The sequence below is a fragment of the Brachyistius frenatus genome, unplaced genomic scaffold (assembly GCF_029030835.1).
Source record: "Brachyistius frenatus isolate BFR_SWC_R1_liver_20210118 unplaced genomic scaffold, ASM2903083v1 Contig_200, whole genome shotgun sequence".
NCBI classification, from domain to species: domain Eukaryota; kingdom Metazoa; phylum Chordata; class Actinopteri; family Embiotocidae; genus Brachyistius; species Brachyistius frenatus.
The window spans coordinates 577,501-604,625 of NW_027210799.1; the positions used below are offsets into that span (position 1 = coordinate 577,501).

At 43.2% G+C, this 27,125-nt stretch overlaps 1 protein-coding gene across 2 annotated transcripts in view; it reads right to left on the reverse strand.

The window, feature by feature from the left end:
* LOC138632929 (G patch domain-containing protein 8-like) overlaps positions 1 to 21,367 on the reverse strand; it is a 59,985-nt gene extending 38,618 nt beyond the window's left edge. Inside the window, exons 1-2 of one of the 2 annotated variants that reach the window (XM_069718834.1) lie at positions 20,708 to 21,367; positions 16,183 to 16,314 (exon numbers count right to left, since the gene is read on the reverse strand). In XM_069718834.1, the coding sequence (XP_069574935.1) occupies positions 16,183 to 16,314; positions 20,708 to 20,839 (264 nt within the window). In that variant the 5' untranslated portion in view covers positions 20,840 to 21,367. The remainder of the gene's footprint in view (positions 1 to 16,182; positions 16,315 to 20,707) is intronic. The other variant, XM_069718835.1, reaches the window with a different exon arrangement.
* Positions 21,368 to 27,125: the final 5,758 nt, after the last annotated feature.

The following is a 27,125-nucleotide window of genomic DNA, read 5'->3' on the forward strand; positions in this document are numbered from 1 at the left end:
AACGTAATTACTTAAAGCCCGAAACCACGAACGGCAAGACCTCCTTTTTTTTTTTTTTTCCAGAGATTTAGGTAATGAATTTCAGAGCGGAATAAAAGCAGTTAATCCAATAAATCACTGTGAGCTAAACCGGCTCCAGTCGTATAATTTAAGATACATATTTAAGCATTTGAATGGTGACTGTAGCACAGACGGCACGGTGCATTTTTTTTTTTTTTGCATTTGCGAACACATTAGGTTATGCAGTAAATCAGTGCTCCGTCAAATAGAATTGAGCTTAAGCTGATTCACAATTTGTGACATTATGAATGAATCATTGAATAATTATAATCTGACCCCACAAAGATTTATCGCCTAACTCTGCAGCTATGCAGAACTTTCCAGCCCGGTTTAGCTCCTTGTGTTTTTTATGGTGTCACGGCACATTTTACTGCAAAGTTAGCAACTGACTGGTAAAGAAAGATAAAAAAAAATTCTCAAGAGCCGGAGGAGACCAAAACAGAGCTAAAAGGAGACTGAACTTTGGATGGATTGAATGTGCTGTATCAGCTGGACATGTGAATTAGCAGTTTCCTGCCTAACATGTTTGCAGTAATAACTTAACGTGGCCAAAAACGTAATCAGTGCCGCTTTTTAATTTCTCAAAGGGAGATGAGAAATTACATAAGTGTTTAATCCAAATTTACAAAAAGCAACTTCTTTTTTTTTGGGGGGGGGGATCAATAAATCATGAATTAATGTACCTGCCTGCCTCAACATGGTGAAAATACCCTTTTGTGAAACACACATGGTGGCCAATCTGAGAACAACAATGTTTTTCAGAGTTACAGAAAAGTTGACATTTGGCAGGAATGTGTTTTCTACTGTGTTGTGGTTTTTGGTATTTAGTTGTTTTTTTTACCATTTCATTCGGCGATGTAACAGCACAAATGATGTTATGATGGAGAGCGCCAGGATATTTATTTCTCATCGTTTTGAAAAGACTGGATTTGGTGTGAAGGCCAGAATCAACAGCTTTATAGACTTTTCTGGGTTTTTTTGGTGCTGTACAAAAATATGTATTCAGACACCGCGGTGAGCAGCACTGAAGCTCCACAGGGAACCGTCTGGTCCCCCGTTCTCTTAAACCCTGTCCACTTCGGACATGAGTTACAACTCGGAGACCTGCTGCAGAAGGTCTCCGATGACTCTGCGGTTGTTGGATGTATCGTGGGGGGGGAGGGGGGGGTGTCGGGAGTGCTAGAACGTGATTTGTGGACTGGTGGTGCAGCTCCACATCAGCTGATGTGCAAGATTACAAATAGGGAGTTCACTTCGCTGTGAAAACTGGACCGGACCATAAACTCTGCGGCTCTCGAAGTCGTCCTCCGGTGCAGATGTTTAATGAGTCTGTGATGGCCGGTACCGTTCACGGCAGAGTTGTTTAATTTGAAAATTATCGTCCGACTGATTACCTGTTGGGTCTCTGGAAAAATCTCCCAAAAAAAACACAGCTGCAATTACCGCTTATCGCCACAGGGGCCGCCAAAGAGAACTATAATTATCAAATCTGCAAAGTGAAGTCATAAAAACATACTTCAAGAGCAGAGGAGAGGGGTGGAGGGTGGGTGGGGGGGGGGGCATTGAGGATTCACATCTTCAGTATGAACCTGTAGATTTTGGAGTAGCAGGACAGAAAGTTGATGGAAAATAAATTGATCGAAATCGCCGGCAGAGTTTTATGACCTTCACCGTAATTGGTACCATGTATTTATAAAAAGCTGCTTATCTGCTTGTGCGTCAAAATCTCCCGGGCTGCTTCCTCGTGCCCTCGTATGTTCCTCCCTGCGTGCGTTCGCCCATCACGCGAGGAAATAATACATCGTCAATATAACAGAGCTGAACTGACAAATGCAAAGTACAACCTTGCTGCGCCCCGTACCGCGATCCCTCTTGTCTCCCGGCTGCACCAACCCATAACTAATTTTTTTCCCTCTCACCTAATCCCTATACATCTCTTTTTATTCTCTCGCCCTCCATCATTCATCCCCCCCCCTACCCTCCAACTCCTCTTTATCTTCCTCCGTCGTCTCACTTTGCCCCTCATCCCTCTCTCCCTCCCCTCCTCCCCCACTTCATCCCGTCTTCCCATCCGTCTCCCGCCTCCCCACTTCCCCATCTCTACTCCCATTTCTCTGCTTCTGTCTTCGAATCTATCTCTCTCTCTGTCAGGGGGTAGAGGAGGCAGAGCATCATTTAGAGAAGATAGCTTTTCACAGACATGCACACACACACACACACACACACACACACACACACACACACACACACACACACACACACACACACACACACACACACACACACACACACACACACGAGTTAGCTCAACTATCCATTGTCTCCACAGCGTCTGTGTGTTTGGTGGGCAGCTGCTGAACTAGATGTTATAAAGTGCAACTGGTGCTCCGTTTGGGGAGAGCTTGGAGGGAGAGAGAGAGTAATGGAAAGAGAAGAGGAGGTGGAGAGAGAGAGTGTGGGGGGGGGAGAGAGGGGGGGGGCTGAACAGTGGATAGGGAGAGAGGAGGCGGGGGAGATGGGAACAGGAATGAAACACAGGAGAAAAAAAAAAAGCGAGGCGGGTTGGAGGAGGGGGCGTGGGGTGGAAAAGCAATCCTGTTGGCGCTGATAGATTTCTGGGAGAACAATGTTATCTCTGTCTCCACACACACACACACACACACACACACACACACACACACACACACACACACACACACACACACACACTCACACACACTCTCAAAAGCTCACAAACACAGAGACGCTCATCTTGTAATAGAGAGCGCTAACAAATCTTTGTGGAGAAAGTACATGTATCCGTCGCCTTTATTTTACAACCAAGAAACGCTTCTAAAGGCGGCGCGGCAGACTTACAAAGAAGTCGAACCGGCCCGAAATAGAAACACGGTGGAAGTCGTTGCCGCATACAAATCTGTGCGTGTGTGTGTGTGTGTGTGTGTGTGTGTGTGTGTGTGTGTGTGTGTGTGTGTGTGTGTGTGTGTGTGCGTGCCGGCTGTGGCTTCTCGATGCTGGTTTATTTACATTCCACGCTGCACGGGGGCGCGTGGTGAGGAAGGAGGTAAAGCGAGGGGAAGCCGGAAATAGCAGCAGCGATAGAAAAATGAATGAAAATCGGAGACGAGGTGATGCTGAAGCTGCGGAGCGGGAGAGAGCGACAGGAGTGGAAATGTTTTAAACAAAATAAACGTCAGACCGCGAGGTGCTCGGGGGAGGGGGGAGGGGGGGAGGGCTGCTGCAGGGACTCTGTGGTTTAAAGGAACACTCCATGGAAAAATCTATGTTTTGGGTATCAAATGTTGACACCCCCCCCCCTCCCCCCTCCTCCCTAGAGGTTTGAATGTCAAAGCTGACACGACAAACTTTCTTCGCACTTATTCTGCAAGTTCAATGTGTTTAAAACAAACTTTTTATCGTTAATTCAGAAAAAAAAAAAAAGGTCCCATCAGTCCCTTTGTGAAACTGTCGAGCGGCCTTTGACTTCAGGAGAACAAGTGCCGGCGCGACGATATTTAAAATGGCCTCAGGGTCAGTGTCGAGCGGAGGTCGAGGTGGATGGACGGGTCCTCAAAGCCGATAGTTTTCTTTTACCCACTTAGTGTTCTTTCTTTATCTTTCTTTCTTGATCGGGTCGTTCTTGTGCTGAAACCTCAACCGCAGCCTTCATTTTGGAGCTTAGCGAGGCATCTGCTTACAATAATTTCCTTGCTGATAGTTTAATTTGGATATTTTAGAAACCAAACAATGTATTGTGTCATTTCGCTTGGAAAAAAAAACAGTTAATAACTGCCGAAATATGCTGCTCCCACTCCAGAGCTGTCAGTAGGTAATGGTGTCATTATTTGTATTTATTTTAAGCCCTAGAGTGGAGAAAACAGGATTTAAATTTTTATTGGTGTTATGATTGGTAATTTGGGCATGTATTGTTTCCGGGTTTTTAAATTTTTTATTTACAAAAATAGCAAAGTTTCTGATCTGGAACCAGCCTGATTCTTCTTCATGTGTGTTTACTGTCTCTGTAGTTTATTATGAAATCTGACCCGTGAACGAGTCGCTTTGCGACTGTATTTGAGAGTTGTATTTAAAGTCTTTGAGTACCACAGACCTGCATGTATTTGTAGCCTGTTCATTGCTATGCTGGGATGTGCAGTGTGTGTCATAGCTTGTAGGATAAATGCTGACCTGCTTGTTGGAGCCTATTTCTGTCAACCTGGTGAAATCCATGAATGCAAACTGGCAGAAAATATTACAGTCAGTTCTGGGTTTGCAGCAGCCGGGATTTGTAGGTTTGATGATTTGCCCCAGAGAGACAATAATCCTGGAGTTGATCCTGAATATAAAGATGGATGGTGAACATTATTGCTGGAGTGCTTTGAGGCATTTTTATGCTTTTATTTTCTTTTTGAGCTTGAGACTTTGTCCAGCACAAAAAAGAGCAAACAAAAAAAAAGAAAAACACCCAGAGACGCCTTTCAGGACCACATGTGGCGCAAAGTTGATGCAGTCCGCATCTCTGAACACGGACCAATCAGCGACTGGTGATAGTGGCTAAGTTGCAATGTGTTTTAAAACGTGTGTAACTCAGGAACTGATGATAATTGAGCAACGAAACTCGTACCAGTTACTCATGAGGGCTCCATCTTTCTCCTGCTCCGCGCACGTCACGGTGATGTACTCCGTGCGCGTGCACGAGCAGCAGCCTTATTGATCCACCCTCGCATTGAGGAACTGAAGTTGGAGCAGGAACAATGCTTTGCGGCGTCTGCGGTGGTTATTTACCGACATGGTTTCGCACTCTGCTGACATCGGGGTAGGCTCCCTGTCGTCGTTTACAGCTTTAGCACACAACATATGGTATCCAGTGGTCAATGCTGATTGGTTAAAGGCTGCTCCGATAGTTTCAAAATTAACCCGAGGCACATCAAGATGCAACGACTGGAAAACAACCTCCAGCGGAGCGTGGCCACGCCCGTCTATATTCATTTCATGGCTTCGGGTCCGCCGACAGCTCTGCCCGAACGCTCCAGAACCCGGAGAGTCCAAAACACACGCAGGTCGGTTGAAGAGGAAACTCTGAATTGCTCCTTAAACATTGTTTGTTCTCACTCTGTGACAGAAACAAGAGAGCTGAACCAAAAAGTCAAACTGCTCCAGATAAACCAACACAGCACAACTCCTTGTTGCATACAAATGTGTGTGTGTGTCTGTTATGTGTGTGTGCGTGCGCTCGCTTCTTACTACTTGTTTATTTGCCCTCCCCTCAGCTCATGGATTAATGAGGTAACGGTAAACCTCCCGGGAATCGTTGAGTCGGCGATTTGTCAGTCAAAAGACAGCCAGACATCTGGGTTCAAAGTTGTTGGGGATGAGAAGTGATGTTTTCCATATGTTTAGGTTTCCTGTGTCTGTTGCTTCAGGTACATTTAAATGGATGTAATTCAAAAAGATTCAGGTCCAAACCGCACATTGAAATACTCTTCGGATATATCTATTACGTATATATACAGGATACACATTACTATATAAAAAATTGTACTATCCTACCAAATTCTACCTGTGATGTTAGATGTCACCAATTGGTTTATGAACGGCCGTTAGGAAGCCCCATCTTTGCTAGTTCGGAGCGGTTTGGAGCAGGAAGTGACCATATTTGGACGAGCTGCTGGGAGGAGCCAGCGGTGGATCTGACTGATCTGATTGGAAACCTGACGATGCTACATCCCACCCACCGATAGCTGTAACCTGACTGCACCACAGGCCTGTCAATCAAACAGACACGCCCCCAAAAACAGGTCTTCTTGAATCTTCTTTTCTAATGAATGAGGGATTATTTTCAGATGGACCTCCAGAAAACTAAGAAGAAGGAGTGACTTTAGCTAACAACACCGAGATAACTGATGGACACATTTTATTCACTTTGGATTTGATGAGACAAGTTGAATGGGAGTCTATGGAGCCGGAGGCTTTTTGGAGCCGACCTCTAGTGGCACTCGCTGGTATTGCAGCTGAAGACACTTCTGGATCAGAACCATTTTTCAAATACAGGAGCTACGAACACTTTTACATACAGTCTGTGCTTGCAACCTGTAAGTCAGCAAAACCAGTTTCAGTGAAATAACAGTCGAGGGTTCAGGTCTCGATGACGACCACGAGGCAGAAGGCAGGAAACGGAGACGCAACACAACCGATCATGTGGCATTTTTACACTTGTCACAGACGGTCACAAAGTGGCGGCTGGTGTGCGAAACATTCGACGAGTTCAGCCCCTGCGAGTGTGTGCGTGTACACGCTTGGAAGTGCAAAACCAATGTGCTGCGTCGTGATTTTTTTTTTATTATTATTTTTTTTTAATAAATGTGCCCTTTTGTCTGCGCGAACCTGTCAAAATTAGATTAGTTTTCCACAGCAAGCGTGGCCTTTACACATATACAAACACACTCCAAGAAACACAAGACAGCTGGGCGCACATTCACACACACACACACACACACACACACACACACACACACACACACACACACACACACACACACACACACACACACACACACACACACACACACACACAGACAGACAGAGCAGACAAAGAAGGACAGACAGACGGACACGCACTCGCATTCAGGGATAGACTCGGCTTCCCACGTGAGGCCAATTCATTTTGCCACAAGTGGTCCCAGATTGGATCTGGTCAGAGTCCCATTACTCCTCACCTTGGCTGACCTTAAGCCGTCCCACTCCCCAACACACACACACACACACACACACACACACACACACACACACACACACACACACACACACACACACACACACACACACACACACACACACACACACACACACACACACACACAGGTAGCCTCAGTGACACAGGTTAGGTCATCATTGCAGACACCCCCCTCCCTCCTCCTCCTCCTCCGCCTCCTCCTCACACAGACAGACACACACAGAGTGTTATTGATTGTAACGTTATCTAGATGGGATCATTTCTATTGATTTAGAAAGACGGGGTCACTCTGATCAATGCTATCTGCTCGTCTGCTGTGTCATTAGAGCGGCAGCCTGAGTGCCAAAATATCAGACTGATCTTTTCTTTTCCCTGAAAAGGTCCGGGGAGGCCGGAGGAGGAACGACTTGTTTGATCTCAGGTATCAACAGCGACTCCCGACGCTGCCGACGTGTCCCCGAGCAAGGGCATCTATATGTCATCTGTGTTTCCTCTGTATCCGAGGGTTCGTACCGGACGAGAGCTAACAGGAAGTAAACAGAGATAAACGAGGGGTTTGTCTTCTTCGTGATCACCGACAGCATCAACAAGTGTCTTTCAGATATTTCTCTGTTTCAGTGTCGTTTGAAAAGAAAATGACTTCTCTGATATGGTCTCAGTAGTCGTAGCGTTTGTAATGACCTGCCCAGGACCCTCAGATGACAGCTCACTGTTACCTAAATATGTAATATATATAATATATTAAATAACGTTAAAATGTCCTCTAAACACCACAAAAACATCTATTTTTGATCTTCCCGTAACTTCAAACTGAACAAAACCACCAAAGATCAAAGATGAGCTCAAACTAAAACCTATAACTTATTTAATACAACTACTGTGCTTTGCTGTCTTTACGGAGGCGCGTTATTCAGTCCCATTACTCATTACATGTTGATTCAATTTCATTGCAATTGACATAAATTATGAAATTTCTTTTAAATTCTAGAATCTCACAGGTATATCTCCTTTAATTCACCAAATAAATGCTCATTTTGGAGACTGTTAACAACCACTCTATTTATTTTATCAACCAATTAATCCGATTTTATTTGTATGACACCCCACACTAAAAGTATGCAGTTATACGAACTAATAAAGCCAAATAAAATGCATAAATAAATAGTCAAATAAATCCACTGAAGAGGTGAATTAAATATTAAAATAGCGAAAACAACTATATACACACAATAAAATTAAATTCAGATTTGTATAAGAAACTAAAATAGATACACCGAGAAGTTAAAACCAGTTAAAATGTAAAAAATACGTAGTCAAATGAATAAAATTCACTTAAAATAGAGTAAACACAAACACATAAAACTCAATAAACATATTTTGACAGAAAAAGAAGATGAGGTGGTGAAATGAAGCATTAACTGTCGTATATCTGCATTAGAGGAAGGAAAAACTAATCTGAGCTCCACCCGAGTGTTTCCATGGTCATACAGCAGCATCGACACGTCGCCCACCTGATCTTAGATTTTCACTGTAATGGAGATAACGAGCAGATGTATTAATGTCAGGTGGAAAATAGGATTAAAAGAAGGAACATTTTCAAATACAAATAATCAACTACAGACTCTGGATGCTCAGCCATCACGTTTTTTTTTTTTTTACATAAAAGAAACTATAGACGGCGACCTCAACCTAAATATTCAGCTTCCACGAACTATAATTACAAACAGCGGAGAGAAAAAACATTTTCTACCCAGTTTTGATGCTAAAAAAAAAATGAAAAATTGGACTGTTCAGAGCTTTTAGGGTCAAAGTTCACATTTAGGTTTCGATGCAGCTGTTACGATGTCCTCGCAAGTATAGCTGCCCAGATGTGTGTGTGTGTGTGTGTGTGTGTGTGTGTGTGTGTGTGTGTGTGTGTGTGTGTGTGTGTGTGTGTGTGTGTGTGTGTGTGTGTGTGTGTGTGTGTCCCTCTGGCTTTTACGACCAGATGTGTCCCCTTTTTGCCTTCATTTTTCTGCACCGCCGCTTCTTTAAACTTCATCATCATCAGACGCGAACACGCCGACGGGAAAACAACACGTCCTTATGAATAAAAGCAAAACGTCGACGAACGGAGCGCGTTATCGCTCGTTCGTTCCATCACGCCGTCGACGGACGAATCAGAGAACCAGCGCGGCGGCTTCGAACCGGTTAATCGGTTTCCCAGCGACTCCGTTTGGCCGCGGCGCCGTTCGCTGACCTCCAGGTGTCTTTAGTCTTAAACGCTCCCTCGAGTATCGACTAAAATGTTTTAGGATTTATCTCGTCTTCCTGCGGCTTCGAGGACAATGACAGGAGAGTATACTCTGTGTGTTCGCACACACACACACACACACACGCACGCACGCACGCACGCACGCACACACACACACACACACACACACACACACACACACACACACACACACACACACACACACACACACACACAGCCCCGCTCTGTCTCACAAAAACACACAAACACACACTGCAGAGTCGCCTCCAGTCAAGCGTGTCTTATTGGCCTTCTGTTTGACTTCCTGTTCGGCTCGGTGTGTGTGTGTGTGTGTGTGTGTGTGTGTGTGTGTGTGTGTGTGTGTGTGTGTGTGTGTGTGTGTGTGTGTGTGTGTGTGTGTGTGTGTGTCTCACTGTGAGGTTGTGCAAGACCCAGATGGAGATGGGTTTATAATCACGGGACAGTTGTTGTTTTTACTATTATTTTATCGTTGTTTTTACTGCTCACTAAACTGAGGAAGAGGAGAGACGAGGAGATTAAAGGAGGAAACGGTGAACAGAAAAGATCGCGGAGGTCTTTCTGAAGAAGAGAGAAAAGAAATCAAAAAAATAAAAAAGACACGAGTAAACAGGAGAGAAAAGGAGGATCAACAAGTACGGAGGAGAAGAAAACAATGAGGGAATAAAAGATAGAAGAGAAGAAGAGAAAAGAAAAGGAGAGGCGGAGAGGAAGAGGAGGGAAAAGGCAGGTAATGATGATGAAAGGTGAGAGGGAGGAGGAGCACGGAGGAAGGTAAATAAAAGGAGGAAAAAGATGACTGGGAAGCAAGTTAATAAAGATGGAAAGAGGAGAGAGGAGCAAAGGATTAGTGGAAAGTAGGATGAAATAGAGAGAAAAGCAGATACCGTAAGTATAAATGATGGAAGGGAGGAGAGAGATGAAAGGACGACGGGAAATACAGACAAAGTTGTAAATGTCCTGCTGAAAAAGCAGGAGAGGAGACGTCCAAAGTGAAGGAAAACAAACATGGAGGAGGAGGAGGAGGAGAGACGAGATGAGAGGTGCTGCAGCTGTCTGAGAGCAAATGAAGAAAAAGGTAGAAGAAGAAGAAGAGCGGTGCGATACAAGAGGAGGGAGGTGAAAGTACGAGGGGATGAATGAGGAGAGGAGAGGAGAGGAGAGGAGAGGAGAGGAGAGGAGAGGAGAGGAGAGGAGAGGAGAGGAGAGGAGAGGGAGGAGAGGAGAGGAGAGGAGAGGAGAGGAGAGGAGAGGAGAGGAGAGGAGAGGAGAGGAGAGGAGAGGAGAGGAGGAGTCGAGAGGAGAGGAGAGGAGAGGAGAGGAGAGGAGAGGAGAGGAGAGGAGTCGAGAGGAGAGGAGAGGAGAGGAGAGGAGAGGAGAGGAGAGGAGAGGAGAGGAGAGGAGAGGAGAGGAGACGAGAGGAGAGGAGTCGAGAGGAGAGGAGAGGAGAGGAGAGGAGTCGAGAGGAGAGGAGACGAGAGGAGAGGGGTCGAGAGGAGAGGAGACGAGAGGAGACGAGACAAGACGAGAGGAAAGGAGTTGAGAGGAGAGGGGTCGAGAGGAGAGGGGTTGAGAGGAGAGGGGTCGAGAGGAGAGGGGTCGAGAGGAGAGGGGTCGCGGGCGTGTTTTCGAAGAGAAAATGGTCAAAACGATGAGTGAAAACAACCTCCAGGAAGGTGCAGGATGAGGAGGAGGAGGAGGAGGAGGATGATGAGGATGAGGAGGAAGAGGTTGGGGTGGATGGGGGTCGAATCGTGATCAAATCACGTCTTTCGGAAAGAAGCTTTTTTTTTCCCACGAATCTACTCCGTTACTGTGCTCAAGTACAAATTAGGAGTACTTGTACTTGTGCTTGAATATTTCTATTTGATGCTACTTTATTCTCCCATTTCATTCTCCCACATCTCAAGAAGCAAATCTCGGTACTTTTTTCACTCCACGACGTTTGTTTGACGGCTTTGAGTTGGTTTTCACACGCTTCCTCGTCAAGTGGAAAACTGAACGTCTCCAGCGGTGATTTTAAATTTTGAATGTCGGAGTTAAACAGAAAGAATAAATGTTTATATGCTGAGAAGATTCTCCATTTTTAGAAACCTTTATTGGATTTGCTGGAAAGAAAAATGTCACGTCAGTTTTTTTCCTGGTTTTTTTTTTTTTTTTGGGAGATACGATGCAAACATTGTGCATTAATGTAGAATAAACTAACGGACAGCAAAAAGTGGTTTTAAATTATATATAGCAGTAAAACACTGACAGGGAGCATTTTACTGCATAGTGTGTACTTTTACTTTTCATTCATTCGTTCATTTTGTTGATAATACTTATTCAAGTACATTTTAACTAGAAGAGGAGTATTTTTTATAGTGTGGTTTGTGGTATTCAGGCTACTAAAGTAAAAGTATCTGAATACCAACACGCACGTTTTTTTTGTTTGACTCCTCGTTTCCCCCCGAAACTTTAACAATAGCGCAGAGACATTAATGTGAAATACACCAGGCTGAAATAAACCTGGTCCAAAGCTGTTTGTTTTCTATTACCGTAACCGTGACAACGCGGGACCTTTTCCTTAAAACGTTGTTTTATTTTATCGTACTGATCACAAACATGACGTCGCGCGTGTCCGCGCAGTCGGAGGAGAGACAGAGACAAAAGAAACGAGGGAAGACGAAAGCAAAAGTTGTAAATGTTGACAAACGTGGACGCAAATATCTTCAGGAGGAATTAAAGGACTTGAAAAGAGGAAAAAAAAAAAACCTGCAAAACTTCTCTTAGCAACCAAACTTTACGTCTGATGGTTTCTTTTCTCACTTTCCTCCATCTGCTTCCATTTCCTGTCACTTTTCTTTCCCTCCCCGACTCCTCGTCTCTCTCTCATCTCTCTCTCCGTCCCTCCCACCACGTTCGCAGGGTTCATCCAAGTCGCGTCGACGCCCACTCACCTCCAACATGCTACCTCAGTTTCCATGGTAATCGAGTAGCGACCGCGCTACATAAATATATACTTTAACATTCAGGCGCTCCGCAACTCATTAAGAACATCTTCGGATGAGAAATTAAATCTCTCGGCGTTGCCGGTTCTTCTTAAAGGGCCACGCCGCCCAATTTGTGTGACACCTGCGAGGTCACCGGGGTGACGTCACGGCGAAACACGACCCGGAGGGCGGATTTCAAGAGAACATGTCTCTAACTCGTGAGTCATGAGACAGTCATGATAATTATTATTTTTAAAAAAAGCTTTTGTTTAGGTACATTAAAAAACAACAACATGTGAAGTGTTTAAATATATATTTTGGTCTTGACACCAGAGAGGTGAACAAAACCAACCACACAGACGTTTCCGCTGCTTCTCTCTGAAAAGGTGAAACATGCACTTTCACCTTTCTGTTGGATTTCTTGGTTTGAATACACTTTCTGTACCAGGAGGTTTTTAAACCGGTTTATTTTGTAGGAATCCAACAACATATGCTGCGAGTGTATCTGCGGTTGGCTAAAAGCCTGATGGGAGTTGGCCACACGCAGAGAGTCTCTGCTGCTTCGGTCGTAGCATGAGGGAGGATTTTACGGGAATGAGATTAAATCCATGAAGATTTCACGGAGCTGAAAGTTTGCCGATGTGGGTAAACATGGTTTTTCCTGAATTTGAAAATATCACAGAGCTGCTTGATTTGCGAGCTAAACGACGTCTGCGGGTCCATTAAAACGAAGTAAAACACGTTTTAGATGTCGAGCTCGTATAACCTGAAGGATTTTTATGTTAATGTTTTTTGTTTTTTTTGTTTTTTTATGTATTCCTGCACACCAACAGTGGATCCTCATTATTTTGAGGTAAATGGAAAGAGATTTGTTGCTGTTTCATGCACCTGAACTTGTGGTTTTATAATGTTGTGTGGGAATACAAATTTGGTTTGTTTTCAGTGTGAAAAAGGCAACTTAAAATTTAAATGTTTAGCTGTGCAATTATTGTTTTTTTTTTTTTAAAATGATTGGGATCTTACACAGTAGCAGCCCTTCACAGGTTATTTTTTAAATGTACAAAGTTGTCGCTTGGTTTTACATTTCCATACATTTATTCGATCGAATAACACGTTCTGTAAGATTTGCCGCACATCATTTTTGGATGTTGTGAGCTACACAACTTCCATCATCATATTTTAGCTTCTATGAAGTTTTACAATCTGCATGTTGGTGTCTAAAATCACTCAATTCAAGGAATGATTATGAGATTTATCGGCACAACTATTATTATGCAGAGACGACCTACACACCACATCAAAATATGTGTTTAATTAAACTCATTTGACATTTAGCTTTCAAATTTTCATTGAATACTCTTTATTATTAATGTTTAATTATCTTATTATGCAGAGGATACCGCCCTGACTTCATCTCACGCATATTTTATTAGCAGTTTTTTGACTCGATCCTGATCTGATAACTTAAACAGCAAGTGAAGACCTTCCATTTGTTCATATTTAACCTGCCACATCCATCTGGTAAACCTTTGACTTTTAAAGTAATTCACGAATCCAGAAATACCAACCCAGAAAATATATGTACCCAAAACTTGATGAGAAATTTGTCGCATTCAAAAAATATATCGGTGAATGGGACTTTGACAAAAATAACAGAAATCTGACCTCAGAAGAAGAAGAAGAAAAAAAAAAAGAAGATCTGACCACTTTGAAAAAGCTTAAAATACCTGACAGACAAGTCGGGCCGAGTTACCTTGAATCAAACCACGACTGCATAACCGCTGCGTTTGATGCTTGAACATATCATTCATCTTTGATGAGAAAAATAAATTCCTTAAACAGATTCTGTGTAAAAGTTAACTGAGGCCGGTCGTAAATACGCCGACAGAGCATCAATAACGTGTTCACTAACGGCACATTTTGTTACGCCAACATATCCAGTCTTGCAGTTCAAAATTTACTTTTCGCATTATTCCACTTATTGATGGTCATGTTGAGGCGCTCGTCTCGAGATAGTTTAACAGAAAAGGTTCCCTTTCAACTGACGAGTGTTTATTTACAAATCACCCAGAACACTTTTATCTTTCCGCGACCTTGAACTCAGCGGTTTCGTTGCTTTAACCTCAAACCGCCGCCGACTTCAGCCCGGTTACAAACCCCGGCGAGAGCTGTGCTGTTTGTACGTCGACCTCCGACCGGCTCATTCACAAAAAATAACAAATAAAAACTACTAATAAAAAAAAAATTCCAGCCAGCCAATCACACTGCATGTAAAGCGTGGAAACAATTTGTAATCGCTCGGAGAGGAGACAGACTGCCTTCTCAAGCAGAAACAGAAACGCTGACAAGTAAGTAAATTTGAACACGTGCAGACAAGAAACAGCGTCTCGTCCGCCGGGACGTTTCAAAGACTTTCGGAGACGTTTCGGCTTCTTCACACTCGGCTTTAAAACTTCATGACGTCCCGGGTGGACCTCAAAAAAACAAAACAGCAACTTGTTGGTTCAGCCAAAGACTGTGTTTGAAAGTCGCACACACACACACACACACACACACACACACACACACACACACACACACACACACACACACACACACACACACACACACACACACACACACACTCCATCTCTCCCTTTGGAGCAGATGGCTCCACAGTCATAGCTGATGTTTCACACATCAATGAAGCACACCATGTACTCACAACTACTGAATACACACACTTACCCTGACACACACACACACACACACACACACACACACACACACACACACACACACACACACACACACACACACACACACACACACCGATGCCATGTAAGTCACCACAACTGAACACTATCTCAAATGGAGAAACATGCGCACGTAACCGCTCGAACCTGGATGAACTCACAGACGTTAAACACACACACGCACGCACACACACACACACACACACACACACACACACACACACACACACACACACACACACACACGTGCACAAAGTGTCCTCATCGGCGTTAATTTATGGAGCGAGGAGCCACGTTGTTGTCCAGTTACCTCAGACCTCGTACCGCACAGGTTTTGGAGCGTCAGCGGCGGCGAGGCAGAAGGTTATGGCGTCGTGTTGAGGCGGGCGTCGTCGGTCCTGATGTCAAATAGCCGCCAGCGCCGAATATTGCACCGTTACCACGGCGGCGGATCAGGAACATCGTTGCACTCGGCACTAAATACACGCCTCCGATGACGGAAAATAAACCCCCGACCGCTTAAACTAGTTAGTCTGAGACTTTTGTTGTCTTGAAACAAACAAAACAAAAAAAAAACACCAAAAAAACAAATACAGCACACTGCTCGGAGACATCACAGCTGACAGGAACATTTAAATCCTCAGAAGGCATTAGATGTCAAACTTTTGTTGTTGTTGTTGTTTTTTTTTGTGCCAAGTTAAGGGGTGTAGAAAATCAGCGTTATGTTGACTCGCTGGAATCGACGTTGCTATAGCAACAACAACTCTGTCCACACTGATATCAGGAAAGGTGTGGAAAATTCCCCGACAGCTGGCGGGGCCATAACAAATTAAATGTCGCTGTGTAAAATCTACAGAAACATGCAGCGGAGCTTCACTTGTTAAATGTTTTTTTTATTTATTTATTTATTTTAAACGTTGCTTTAAGACTTGGGAGCACCCGGTGAGGAGTTGAGACGAAGCCGTGGTGACAGCATGAATAGTAACACGGAGAGATGTGGGCAACGCGCCTGAATGTCTTTGGCACATTCGAGCAATTAAAGGTACAGACAAAAAAAACACACTCGGTTCGGGGTGTGAGGAGGATTTTGTTTTCCCTTCGACGAGGACAGAAGTGGGTGACGTGTTTTCTCTCGGCGGCAGCGACAACGTTCACCTGGCCGACGACGAAAAGTGTCAAACAATTAGCGGAAATGAGAATTGATGCTTTATAAGGAGGAAAGATTACGCTGCCGCGGTTTGAAGTTTTGCCGTTTTGCTCTCATGAAAGATCCACGCGGCCGAAACACTTTTATTAAAGGGTCTGTTCACTCAATTCTTAAAAAAACAAAACATGATTAGGGAAGAAATATCTATTAAAAGATACAGATTAGTTTTGAGCACTTGGAATTTATCTGTTTTCAGAGAATAATCTCACCACGTGTGATTGAAAGCTCCCGAGCAACGATCCAATGGACCTCCTGGTGGGATTGTTTTTCTCTGCTGCTGTTTCCATAGTCACCATTGACCTTTGAACTTCAGTTTTTAAGCCAATTTTGGGCAAGAAGTCCTTAAAGAAAATGGACAAATTAAAGAAAAAGGAGCTTTCAGCTGGTAAAAAGATTTAAAAGACCCCAAAACAGCTGCTTAGAGTTTAAAAAAAACAACAACATTGTCTGACAAATAAATCCCCTTTAAATGACAAATGTGACACCTTTATTTCAGGTATTTTTTTGCAGATTGAAGAAATAATTCGTGAGCTGTCGTGATGCCGGACGGAGACGAGCCAGCTGTTTCTCCCCGTTTCAATTTATAACAAACTTTAAAGCACAAAACCGGTAATTTTACATGTTTCAGCCAATATTGTTTTTGAAATCTAGCGCTGCTGTTCTCAAGAAAACAAACAAATGGATGCGTTTTGTCTGGCATCGACTGTTGTTGTTGTTGTTGTTGTTTTTCTTTATGTATTTATGCAAAGAATGCAGATCAGAAACTCGCCTCAGTTACGTAATCCGTCACGGCGAAGCGTCAAGTCGGCATTAATCGCGGCGTGAAGCGCTGCTGACTTCGATTAAAGTCGTCCGCGCCCGCCTTCATTACCGCGGCTCTTCACATTTTAACATCACTCACGCCGTCTTTCTCCCGCCCCGCTGTACATTTCAAAGCCGCAGCTCCGATATCCCATAATATCCTCCGACTTGCTCTAATGCCTCCTCACGCCGGAAACTCCGCACCTTTCCTCCCGTCCTATTTATCTTAATCCATCAGTGTTTTTGACTTGAAATCTGACCAGATTTGCTCGCTACCTCTATTTCCACTTCTGCGAGGGTTTTCCCTGTTTTTGTTTTTTTGTTGTTGTTGTTGTTGTTGTTGTTGTTGTTGCCGTGAAGCACTTTTGGATTTGTAATGAAATACAAAATAAAACTGTGCCGAGGTTTGAAGTCGGTGTGGTCTTAAAACTGTATCACGAACCAAATTTAATGCGGACTTGATGTTCTCTGTGACAGATCAAACAACTCAAACAAGTTTTAAGACGACAAGAAAAACCTTTTTTTTTTTTCAAGTTGGAAGCCTTTCATTTCATAACGTTCGGTTAAAGTGTAAAATATGCAGGATTTTTGTTGTTGTTTTTGGACTTGAAGCTCAAACTTGCAGTAACTCCGATGAGTTGAGTAACTTCAGCTTATTTTGAGTACGATTCTGAGAATGCTTGAAGATATAAACAACGAGAATAAACTTTGAGTTCCAACGGAGCTCATCCATCCCACTGATTTCAACACTTTCTGCTTCACCCTCGTCTTTCCCTGTTTCCTGCTCACGTCTCTCTCGCGAAGTCCTTTTGTGCTGGCGCAAACATATCTCTCATTTCTCCGTGCACAGAGCATGTTATGTGAATTTTTAAGACCCCGTTTCCTCGTTTCATGCCGTTTCATCAGACCGGCCCGCGCTAAAGAACTCGGGGATAAAATTAGCCCCCGTGTACGAGGATCCGAGGTGACTGGCGATAGTCATGTGTGGTTGTTTCGCCAATTAAAACTCTTGATATAGCTTTCTATTCCTGGACGAGGTGACGAACAGAGTTGAGTACGTGCCTCTGAAACGACGGCGACTTATGTTTCTCGTGCTGGTAATTAAAGAACATTTTTATTCACGCCACCGTGTTAGCAGTGGAAAACTTCACCTTATGTTATTCTGAGTTTTCATATCGTTCAACAAGTCTGGAAGCCGTGGCGGCTTCATTAGTTTGTCATCTACTTTATGAAGCGCAATAATCAATGCGTTGAAAAGTCTATTTCTTGCTCTCCTCTGAGTCTGTAATGAGAAACGTGGTTTCAGCTGTGAAGTCTCAGAGAAGCTCCCTAAAGGACGTATGTGTTGTTTCATGGGATAAAAACGTCTTTTGATTCTAGTCGTTCTGCTTCATGTGTGTTGAGAGCAAACTGTTGTACAAACTGTGCGGAGGGAGGAGGTCGGGGTGGATGGACGGGTCAGCGAACAGCAGATGGCTTTTTTTTTTTTTTTTTTTTTTTCCGACCAACACTTAAACGATTTCATCCGAAACTCTTTACAAATCAATTATTAAAAGGTGTTTGCTTTACTTCACTGCTGCTATTGTTTTAGGTACTCGTCAGATCAAGACATCTTGATTGGCAGCCGGTGTTTCGTTGCTAGCTTAGCCTTAGCCATCCTCCCAGTGAGGCGACGAGGTTCAACAATAACTGCTTTTAAAAAGTAATTTGTTACTCAGTAAAGTAACTTTTGACCAAACATGCTTTACTATAAATAATGAATGTGTTTTAATAGATGAATTTTCAGCTATGGTCAAAGTAATACTTACTGTTGACGGACAGCTAGCATCGGTTTCTTTAAACCTTTAACACCATACTTTTCCAGAGTTAACCAGCAATAAAATTCCCCTCACTTCATAAAAGTATAGTCAACTCACAATTAGTCTCCCAAACCTGCTGCATTGTTTGTGCTTTAATATTTATGGATAATTTTTTTTTTTAAAACGGATTCAGAAAACAAATTTACCCTCAAAGATTCAAGGAGGATTTATTTTTGTTTCTTTTTTGCAATTTCAGTTTTTTGGTCTGGAGTTTATTTTTCTCCTCACTTTGTTTTTCAGGAAATTAAATAAAGATGTTGAAAGGGGCAATAGATAAGAAAAAAAAAACTTGCCTCACTTCAGTCCCAGTTTATTTGAGATAAATAAGAGTAAACTGTGTGTTCAGCCTGTAAAACGCAGCAACCACGATCATGAAGAGATGAGAAGATGCTGCGTGCCAAAGACCTGAAACAGAAACTCTCTACTTCCATTGTGCCTACTAGGAAGTGGCCATGTGACAACAAAAATCTCTATTTTTGCTTCTTAGTTTTCTACTTTAATAAAAACACACAACAACAACAACACAACGCCGGGCTGCGCCACCTGCAGACCCTCCCGGTGCAGCCGCGGGCTCCGTTGCATGACTTCCTGTTAATTGCAGCCTGCGTCAGATGCATTGCTGATTTACCGTCGTGCCAGTCCCGTCCCGAAGACTTATAGCCCCCCCCCTCCACATCCCCCCTCCTCCATCATTTCATCATGACACGTCATCGTAGCTTATGATTTACGACGGTTATTAAAAGTATTGACATAAGTGAAATATGATGTGACAGCGAGATCACAGGAGACAAACGGTTTCAGACAGAACGGAGACTTCACAGAAGGACTTAAAAAAAAAAAAAAAAAAACGGTCGCTTCACCGGCGCGGTGACGACCGCGAGGACGTTTGAGGAGGTTCAAACTTTGCGTTATCGGTTAATTTAATATGAAAAGACAACAATGCGACAACGAGAGGAGGGTAATTTTGCATTGCTTCTAACCGGAGCAGCGAGCGCTCTAATGAGCTTTACTGGAGCTCTGCCCTGACACAACCTCTGGACGGCTCATCGGATGTCTCTTTGAAGCCCCGTTGGAGATTTCTTTTTTCCGGTGCATCTCTCTCTGTCTCTCTCTCTACAAGGACTCGCTGTAATTATGTTTGCGCTGTAACATCCAGCACGAGCGGAGTACAAGGTTTTAGTCGGGAGTTTAGATAATGAGAACAAAAAAAAAAAAAATAGATGAAGAAGGAGCCATGTGACTCATCCGGTCGGTTCGACTCATCCCACACAGCTTCACGACTCCAGTTATACCTCTTAACTCATTTTCATTCAGATTTTTAATAGAAAGCAGTTTGGTTATATATATATATATATATATATATATATATAATTATTATTATTATTATTATTTGCCACTATTTAACAACGTCACTTCTCTACTTTTAAAGTCTTTATTATTATTATTATTTTTTTTTAAACGTGTTGGCTTTGTGATTAAAAGGTTTTACACCCCTAAAAAAAAAAATGTGCAGAAAAGCCTTTTGAGGGAACATGTGGCGAAGTGTTTTCGGTCCCGCTGTAAAAGATTAAGTGAAGCCTCCTGACTTTTTACAGACCCCGAACATCCAACGGTTTAAAAAGGGAAGAAACAAAGGAAAGAAAAGATAAACAAGATGCTCGAGCGAGCAGAAACCGAGCCAGGGAAGCTCTTAGCGTAACAGACGGGACACCCCCCCCCCCACCACCCCATCTGCATCTCTCTGCCTCCAATACCGAGTCAATTAACCTAATGGAAGTAGCAATTAATTAACTCGACAAGCACAACAATTAAGGACCTGACAATCAAGCGAGCGAGGAATGGTTTAAGAAAGGATCATTTAGAGGTAGTGATTTCCTGGCTTCTGTTTGATGCAAGAAAATAATAATAATAATAATAAAAGAAAAATAATCACACTCAGACATAAACGTGCTTTCAGGTGTATTCAAAGAGTAAAAACGTGGAGTTTGAAGATTTAACTTTTGGGAAAAACAAGCCGAAAATTTTAAACTTTCCAAAATAAAAGCACCAAAACAAAAAAAGTAGCCGGCCTTACCGTGTTTCTTTGGCCGCTGGTTCCTATTGGTCCTCTGAACACCCCCTTGATGTTCCTCAGCTGTCCGTCACGCAGGTGGGTGGAACTGATCACGATGTAGTAGCACGCCATTGGATACGACTCGTCTTTCATGTAGTGAAATATCTACCTGTGCGCCTCTTTATCTGGACTTTTTTTTGTTTTTGTTTTTTGTTTTTTGAGGGGAAAGTCTGCCTCCTCTCCTCCTGCCGTTGTACTCCTCAACTCTCTCCCGCTCTCCTCATTTCGCCTCCACCCTCCCTCGGATTAAGAAGGAGGAAATTTCAAAAAAGAAAAAGGAGGAGCGCATGCAGCGTCCCTCTGCTGCTCTGATGTATTCTCTGTCTTCTCTAAGTTTTGCCAGAGACTCTTTCACTCCTTGCCTCCCCCCTCTTCGTCTCTCATCTCCTCCCCCCTCAGCTTCTGTCTCTTCTTAAATATTTCACCCTCTGTTCCTCCCTTTTTCTTTCCACTCTTATCTATCCCGTCTTTCCCCTAAATGTTTTTTTTATTCTACTCTCCAAAAAAAAAAAAAAAATTGCCTCCGTCTCCATTAAATATTTCTCTTTAAGTCTTCTTTTCTCCTCTCCAGATGTTTTGCTCCCATCTTTCATTCATCAATCTTTCCCTGTCATTGACTCCCCCCCCAGCCCCCCCACCACCACCACTCTCTCTTTCTCAGAGTCTGAATTTTTCTATCCTAAATCTCAGCCTGCTCATTGATCAGTCCTCGCAGTTCCTCTAACTATCTCCCCCCCCTCCCCTCCTCCCGCCTCCCCCCACTAACGTCCGCCGCCTCCTCTCTTGTTTTTCCCTCCCTCTTTGTCTATCTATCTCTCTCTCTCTCCCTAAGTGGCGGGGAGGGATACTTTTCCCTTCCTCTCTCCACTATCTCCAACATCTCCGTCTTTTGTTTCTCCCTCCTCGTCTCTCTCTGCCTTCCTTGTTAGTGTGGTGAAGAAGTACTCAGTCTTCCTCCTCTTCCTCCTCCCTCTGTCTCTCCTCTCTGTCAGAGCGGGCGTGCAGCTTCCTCTCAGATGCTCCTCTCCTCTCCTCCGCTGCGCTGCATGTGTTCGTTCTCCTCCCTCCCTCCTATCTGCCTCTCTCCGCTGATCTCTTGCTCTGTGGCCAGCAGAGTGGTTTGCTCCTCAGTTACCCGCGGTTACCATCTGCCCTTTTAACACATGGAGTGCTGACGCTTGCTCTCTCTCCTCCCTCCCTCTCCATCCCTCCCTCTCCATCCCTCCCTCTCCCTGCCTCCCCTCCATCTCTCTCTCTCTCTCTCTCTCTCTCTCTCTCCGTGCCTCCTCTCCTCTTGCTGTCTTTCTTCTCTCTTTAATCATCTCCTTCTCTCCCTTCCTTCTTCTCTTTCTCTCGAGCCAAAGGAGACAAGCTCCACCTACTGGCAAAGCAGGAAACATACAGAGGGAATAAAGGTGAAAGGAAAGTGAAACGGCAGGAGGTTGTTCTTTAAACCGACCGTGATGCCTGTAATTTAACCTGTTGTAAGTTGGCACGTACAAAAAAACCTCATGATTTAAATTGGACCATTGAGCCGGGAGAGATTTTGTGTCTTGAGTTTGTGTCTTCGATCTGTTCTGTCCTGGGTTGTTTTTAATTCATGAAGGAAAAGGAAGACACAGTTAAACACGCAAATGTGGACACATAATACGACAAATAAAAACGTGTGCGGTCACGGAGTCTCTTGGCTTTACAAAGAGACTCTTAACTTTAAAGGTTACCTTTCAAGGTTATATTCATCTCTTAAATGTATATATTTATTCTAGACCCAATCGGTCCGGGCTCAGATTATTTCGGGTTTGAGAGGTTGCGATGCCAGAAATTACGTGAGATAAAATGTAAGAAAAAAAAGAAAAATCCAGAGGAAGCTTTATTAAAAACAAGCTTCAAACAGCAGCTTGTTTTAGTAACAAAGCTGGATATCTACAGCTCCAGATCTTCAGGAGCCAGAACTGTATGTTCAGTCTTTCTACTGCTTGTTCGGAGGAGGTTAGTGGAGTTGCTGGTCCTTTAGTGGCCATATGTGTCCCAGACCACCTTCAATGTGGTCTGAGCAGATAGGATCTCAATGCCTCCTGGGGTGTGCGCTTGCGATCCAATCACCCAGGACACATGTTACTGTCAAGTGTGAACAGGATCTCTTTCAGAGGAGGGTTTTTTTCCTCTGAAAACACTTCAGAGATGAGATTTTTGGAGGCTTAATGAATACCAGGAGCAGTGAAGCAAGTGAAATATGAACATTAAAGTAAACCGGTTGATATTGTCCTCATAACGGATAAACTTCAAGCCGAGATTGATTAAACTCTATCCTGTAGTTTTTCATCGCAGCCTGAATGTATCGGTTAAAATCAGATTAAAGCAGTTTAGCGGGAAGATATTTTGGGACCTAAAGGTGAAGCAGAGATTTAAAAAGCAACATGTAACACCTCTTTAAAAACAAAAAAAACCCAACAACAGAAGCTTACAATCAATTCTCTATTGGAGGCCGGTGGAGGGGAGATACTGTGTCTCTGCTTGGTGCCAGGAAGAAGCTGGGCAGACAGGCGAGACAGAGCTGACTCACACTGAGACTCACCCAAATCAAGATGGTCCGAAATAAAGGCACGTAAAACAGTCTGCAAGTAGTTTCATCACTAAGTATCTCATACAATCTATTGTTTGGATCAGAAGCTAAAACGACTGCTCTCTTATTCCTAATAAATTATTTAGTTCAAGCTACTATTATTATTATTAATATTATACATTTTAATTGAGAAAATCCGTCGTAATCTCTAATCCTCAAGGCCTTCAAGACAGAGCAGTCCATCCATCTTGGTTTATTTTTATTTCCCTGCCCTCCAGTTAATCCTTTTCAATCGACATATGATCTCATGTATTTAATTCATTTATGCAGTAAAAAAACAAAAAAATAGCAAACGCATTGTGCAATAAAACATAACAGAGAACAGTGTAGGCTCATTATAATTTTAGGATGGAAATATTCAGTAAATCACAAACCAAATTAAAACTCCAGACAGCTAACTGTTTTATTTAAAGGTCCCTTTTACCGCTTTAAAGTGGATGTTCAGTAGCTTCCAGGTTTAAAAAATTGGGCTAATGCGGAAGCGCCTTAAGCTGCAATACCAGCGAGTGCCACTAGAGGTCGGCTCCAAAAAGCCTCCGGCTCCATAGACTCCCATTCAACTTCTCTCATCAAATCCAAAGTGAATAAAATGTGTCCATCAGTTATCTCGGTGTTGTTAGCTAAAGTCACTCCTTCTTCTTAGTTTTCTGGAGGTCCATCTGAAAATAATCCCTCATTCATTAGAAAAGAAGATTCAAGAAGACCTGTTTTTGGGGGGCACGTCTGTTTGATTGACAGGCCTGTGGTGCAGTCAGGTTACAGTTTTCGGTGGGTGGGGCATAGTATCGTCGGGTTTCCAATCAGATCGAGTCAGATCCACTGCTGGCTCCTCCCCCAGCTCGTCCAAATATGGTCACTTCCTGCTCAGAACCGCTCCGAACTAGCAAAGATGGTGACGGACAGAATCTGAAGAGGCTTCGTAACGACCGTTCACAAACCAACGATGACGTCACTGCTGGTTGCTTTTCTCTTATCAATCCTACTTTTAAGTCTGTACTTCTGGTCATACTTTAGTTTTTATTTTGTCCTCTGGAAACAGTTCTTAATCCTCAGTATTAATTAGAATAATCATAATTTCCTCTCAGCGTGACTGGAATAAACTTTAGTTTACTGCATCATTTGCTGTTCTCAACTTTAAAATACACAGTGTACCTTAATGATGTGTTTCTTTCTTCTCAAATACTTCACTTTTCTCACTTCAACACTTCCCCAAAGGGGGAAAGAAAGCACCAGAGATGAATTATGGATTTGTGCCTCGTATAGAATTAATTAAAGCACCTCGTGTGCTCGTCTTAGTTTAATAAAAATGTAGGTTTATTGACTTCTCAGTATTCATACTTGCTGATGACAAAAACAAGCAAAATAAATGTTGATGATGATGGTGGTCAAGGTTAAAAATCAAATGCTGGTGGGAGAAATCCACGCGTCGTTTTTAAAGATTTACGCCGTCCTGATGAAGATGATCAACTGACCCTCTTGCAGTTGTTATGATGGGCTGCAAAAAGTCTGCACAGGGGAGGAACTCAACACTGAAATACAGAAAAATAAAGACAGTTGGACGTCGGGCTGCTACTCAGCCTCGCTGCCGGTTTGCCCCAGTGACCACTTGTCCAATCCGAACTGCCAAATCTTCCATAAACTGGAGAGGAAACACGCGCTCGATGTGCTGAAACGTCTTCGAGGTTTCGGTGGATTCTGGACAAACAGAAAAAAATAAATAAGAGCTTCTGCACAGACTCAAAACATACAGGTGAACTATGAATCTGCAGCTTTATAATAAGGCCGTGATACGCCGAGGCCGCTATTGGATTCACACTCTTGAGGACGGTTTCGTCAATGACGAGCTGAATCCTTCCTTTTGATTGATTCACGACACAAATGCATCTTCTGTGCTCGACTCCACGATGATCCCGTCCGTCTATACGTTTCAGACACGTCGTCTTTGACTCCACTGAAGACGCATTACTTTTAAAACCCGGGAACGTTGGCTTTATAAAGATGGATCGTAGCGAGCTGTGACGTCATGCATTGGTTTATATTGGAGCTGGATTGAATCCTAAAAAAATGGATTTACGTTTGAAACCATTTTTTTCTGGTTGGAGTCTTTCACGTGGGAGAAACGGGAACAGTTAAAATTGCACAATTTTAGTGCTTTAAAATCGAAAACCATTAAGAAAACGAGAAAACATATAAACTGGGTATCAAAATTCCTGTTAGTCCAATTAAAAAAAAAAAAGAATAAGGAGTATTTACAGTGAACTGAAAACTGATTCAAACAAGCTAACGAACAACAAAACCGTCTGCGGCGAACGTGTCGTCGACTCCACCGACAAAAATCGCAACTGAATCGAAACAATGTGAGTTCACCGAGTTTTAACGGCCCGCCGTTTATTCAAACAGCTTGTCGATCACTCCGGTCCAACGGGGATCTCTGGGAGCACTAATCTACTTAATGACGGGATTATTTTCTAAAGGACCACCAGCTCGCCGACCAGAGGGAGTGAATTTGGATAATTACTTTACGGTGACTTTGTATTTCATGAGAGTCTACTGCATCCAGAAGTGTTTTGGAGCCCTAGTGGTCCTCGGTGGTACTGCACTTTAAGGCACTTTTGCGTCAGCTTCGGTTGCGTATTTGGAGCCACGCGGTCGAATACGTTTGTCCGTTTGCAGTATTGAAGGCTGCAAATCAATCTGTTTGTTTCAGTCTTTTTCTCTTATTTCTGAAAAACATCTGATTCAGCGGAATATTTTCTGTCAATTCTTCATTGTTTCCGCGGAGGTTTTTATATTTTACGTTTACGACTTAATTTCAATGTAAAGTCTTCGGGGTTGAGAGGGATCGATGGTGCTACCTCTGCCGCTTAATTACTATGCGTTTATTTTTGTAACCGTGACAACAAACACCCAGAGTTGTGCGCGAAAACGCGACGTTTCCCCCTCAAACCTGAACAAGCAGTTTTCTTTTTCACGCAGCTGTCGTCCATCAGATCGTAAAAAACGCGTCGTCGTGTTTTCTTTCATACGAGTCAGATACAAATACTGCATTTTGGGATTTGTTTCTTTTGTGATGAAGTCGTGTGTGTGTGTGTGTGTGTGTGTGTGTGTGTGTGTGTGTGTGTGTGTGTGTGTGTGTTTGCAGTTGTTTTATTTGTTAGCTCAAGCATACCATTCTATGAATATATTTGTGTGAATGAATTCCCGGCCTGCAAAGGCTTTCAAGTCACCTCAAGTTCACCGGTCAGATCCTGAATGAAAATAATTCTGCAAAGAGTTCACGAAATTAAGAAAATGTATTATTTAGATATTCACACTTGTTTTTGTTTTTTTCTGGCTTTAACACACCACACTTTCATCATTTGTACACAAGGGCCTTGTCGATTATATTCTTCTCGTGTACGTACTTACATTCAGTGCCGTGGATATGGTATAATCACACCAAGTGATCGTCCTCATGTTTACATATCAATTACCCATCTGCTTAATCATTTTTGGTGTGTGTGTGTTTGTTTGTGGGTTTTTTTGCCGACACTTTGCACCCGGCAGCTGCACACACACACACACACACACACACACACACACACACACACACACACACACACACACACACACACACAAAAGTTTAAATGTGCAGGTGCCTCCTGGTGATTTTACATCCCAGCTGGGCCTCATTAAGTAAAAGTGCACCTAACGACCTTTCTGCCAGAACGACGACCTGCAGCGCTTCACTGCACAAACTCTACTGTAGCTCCTCTC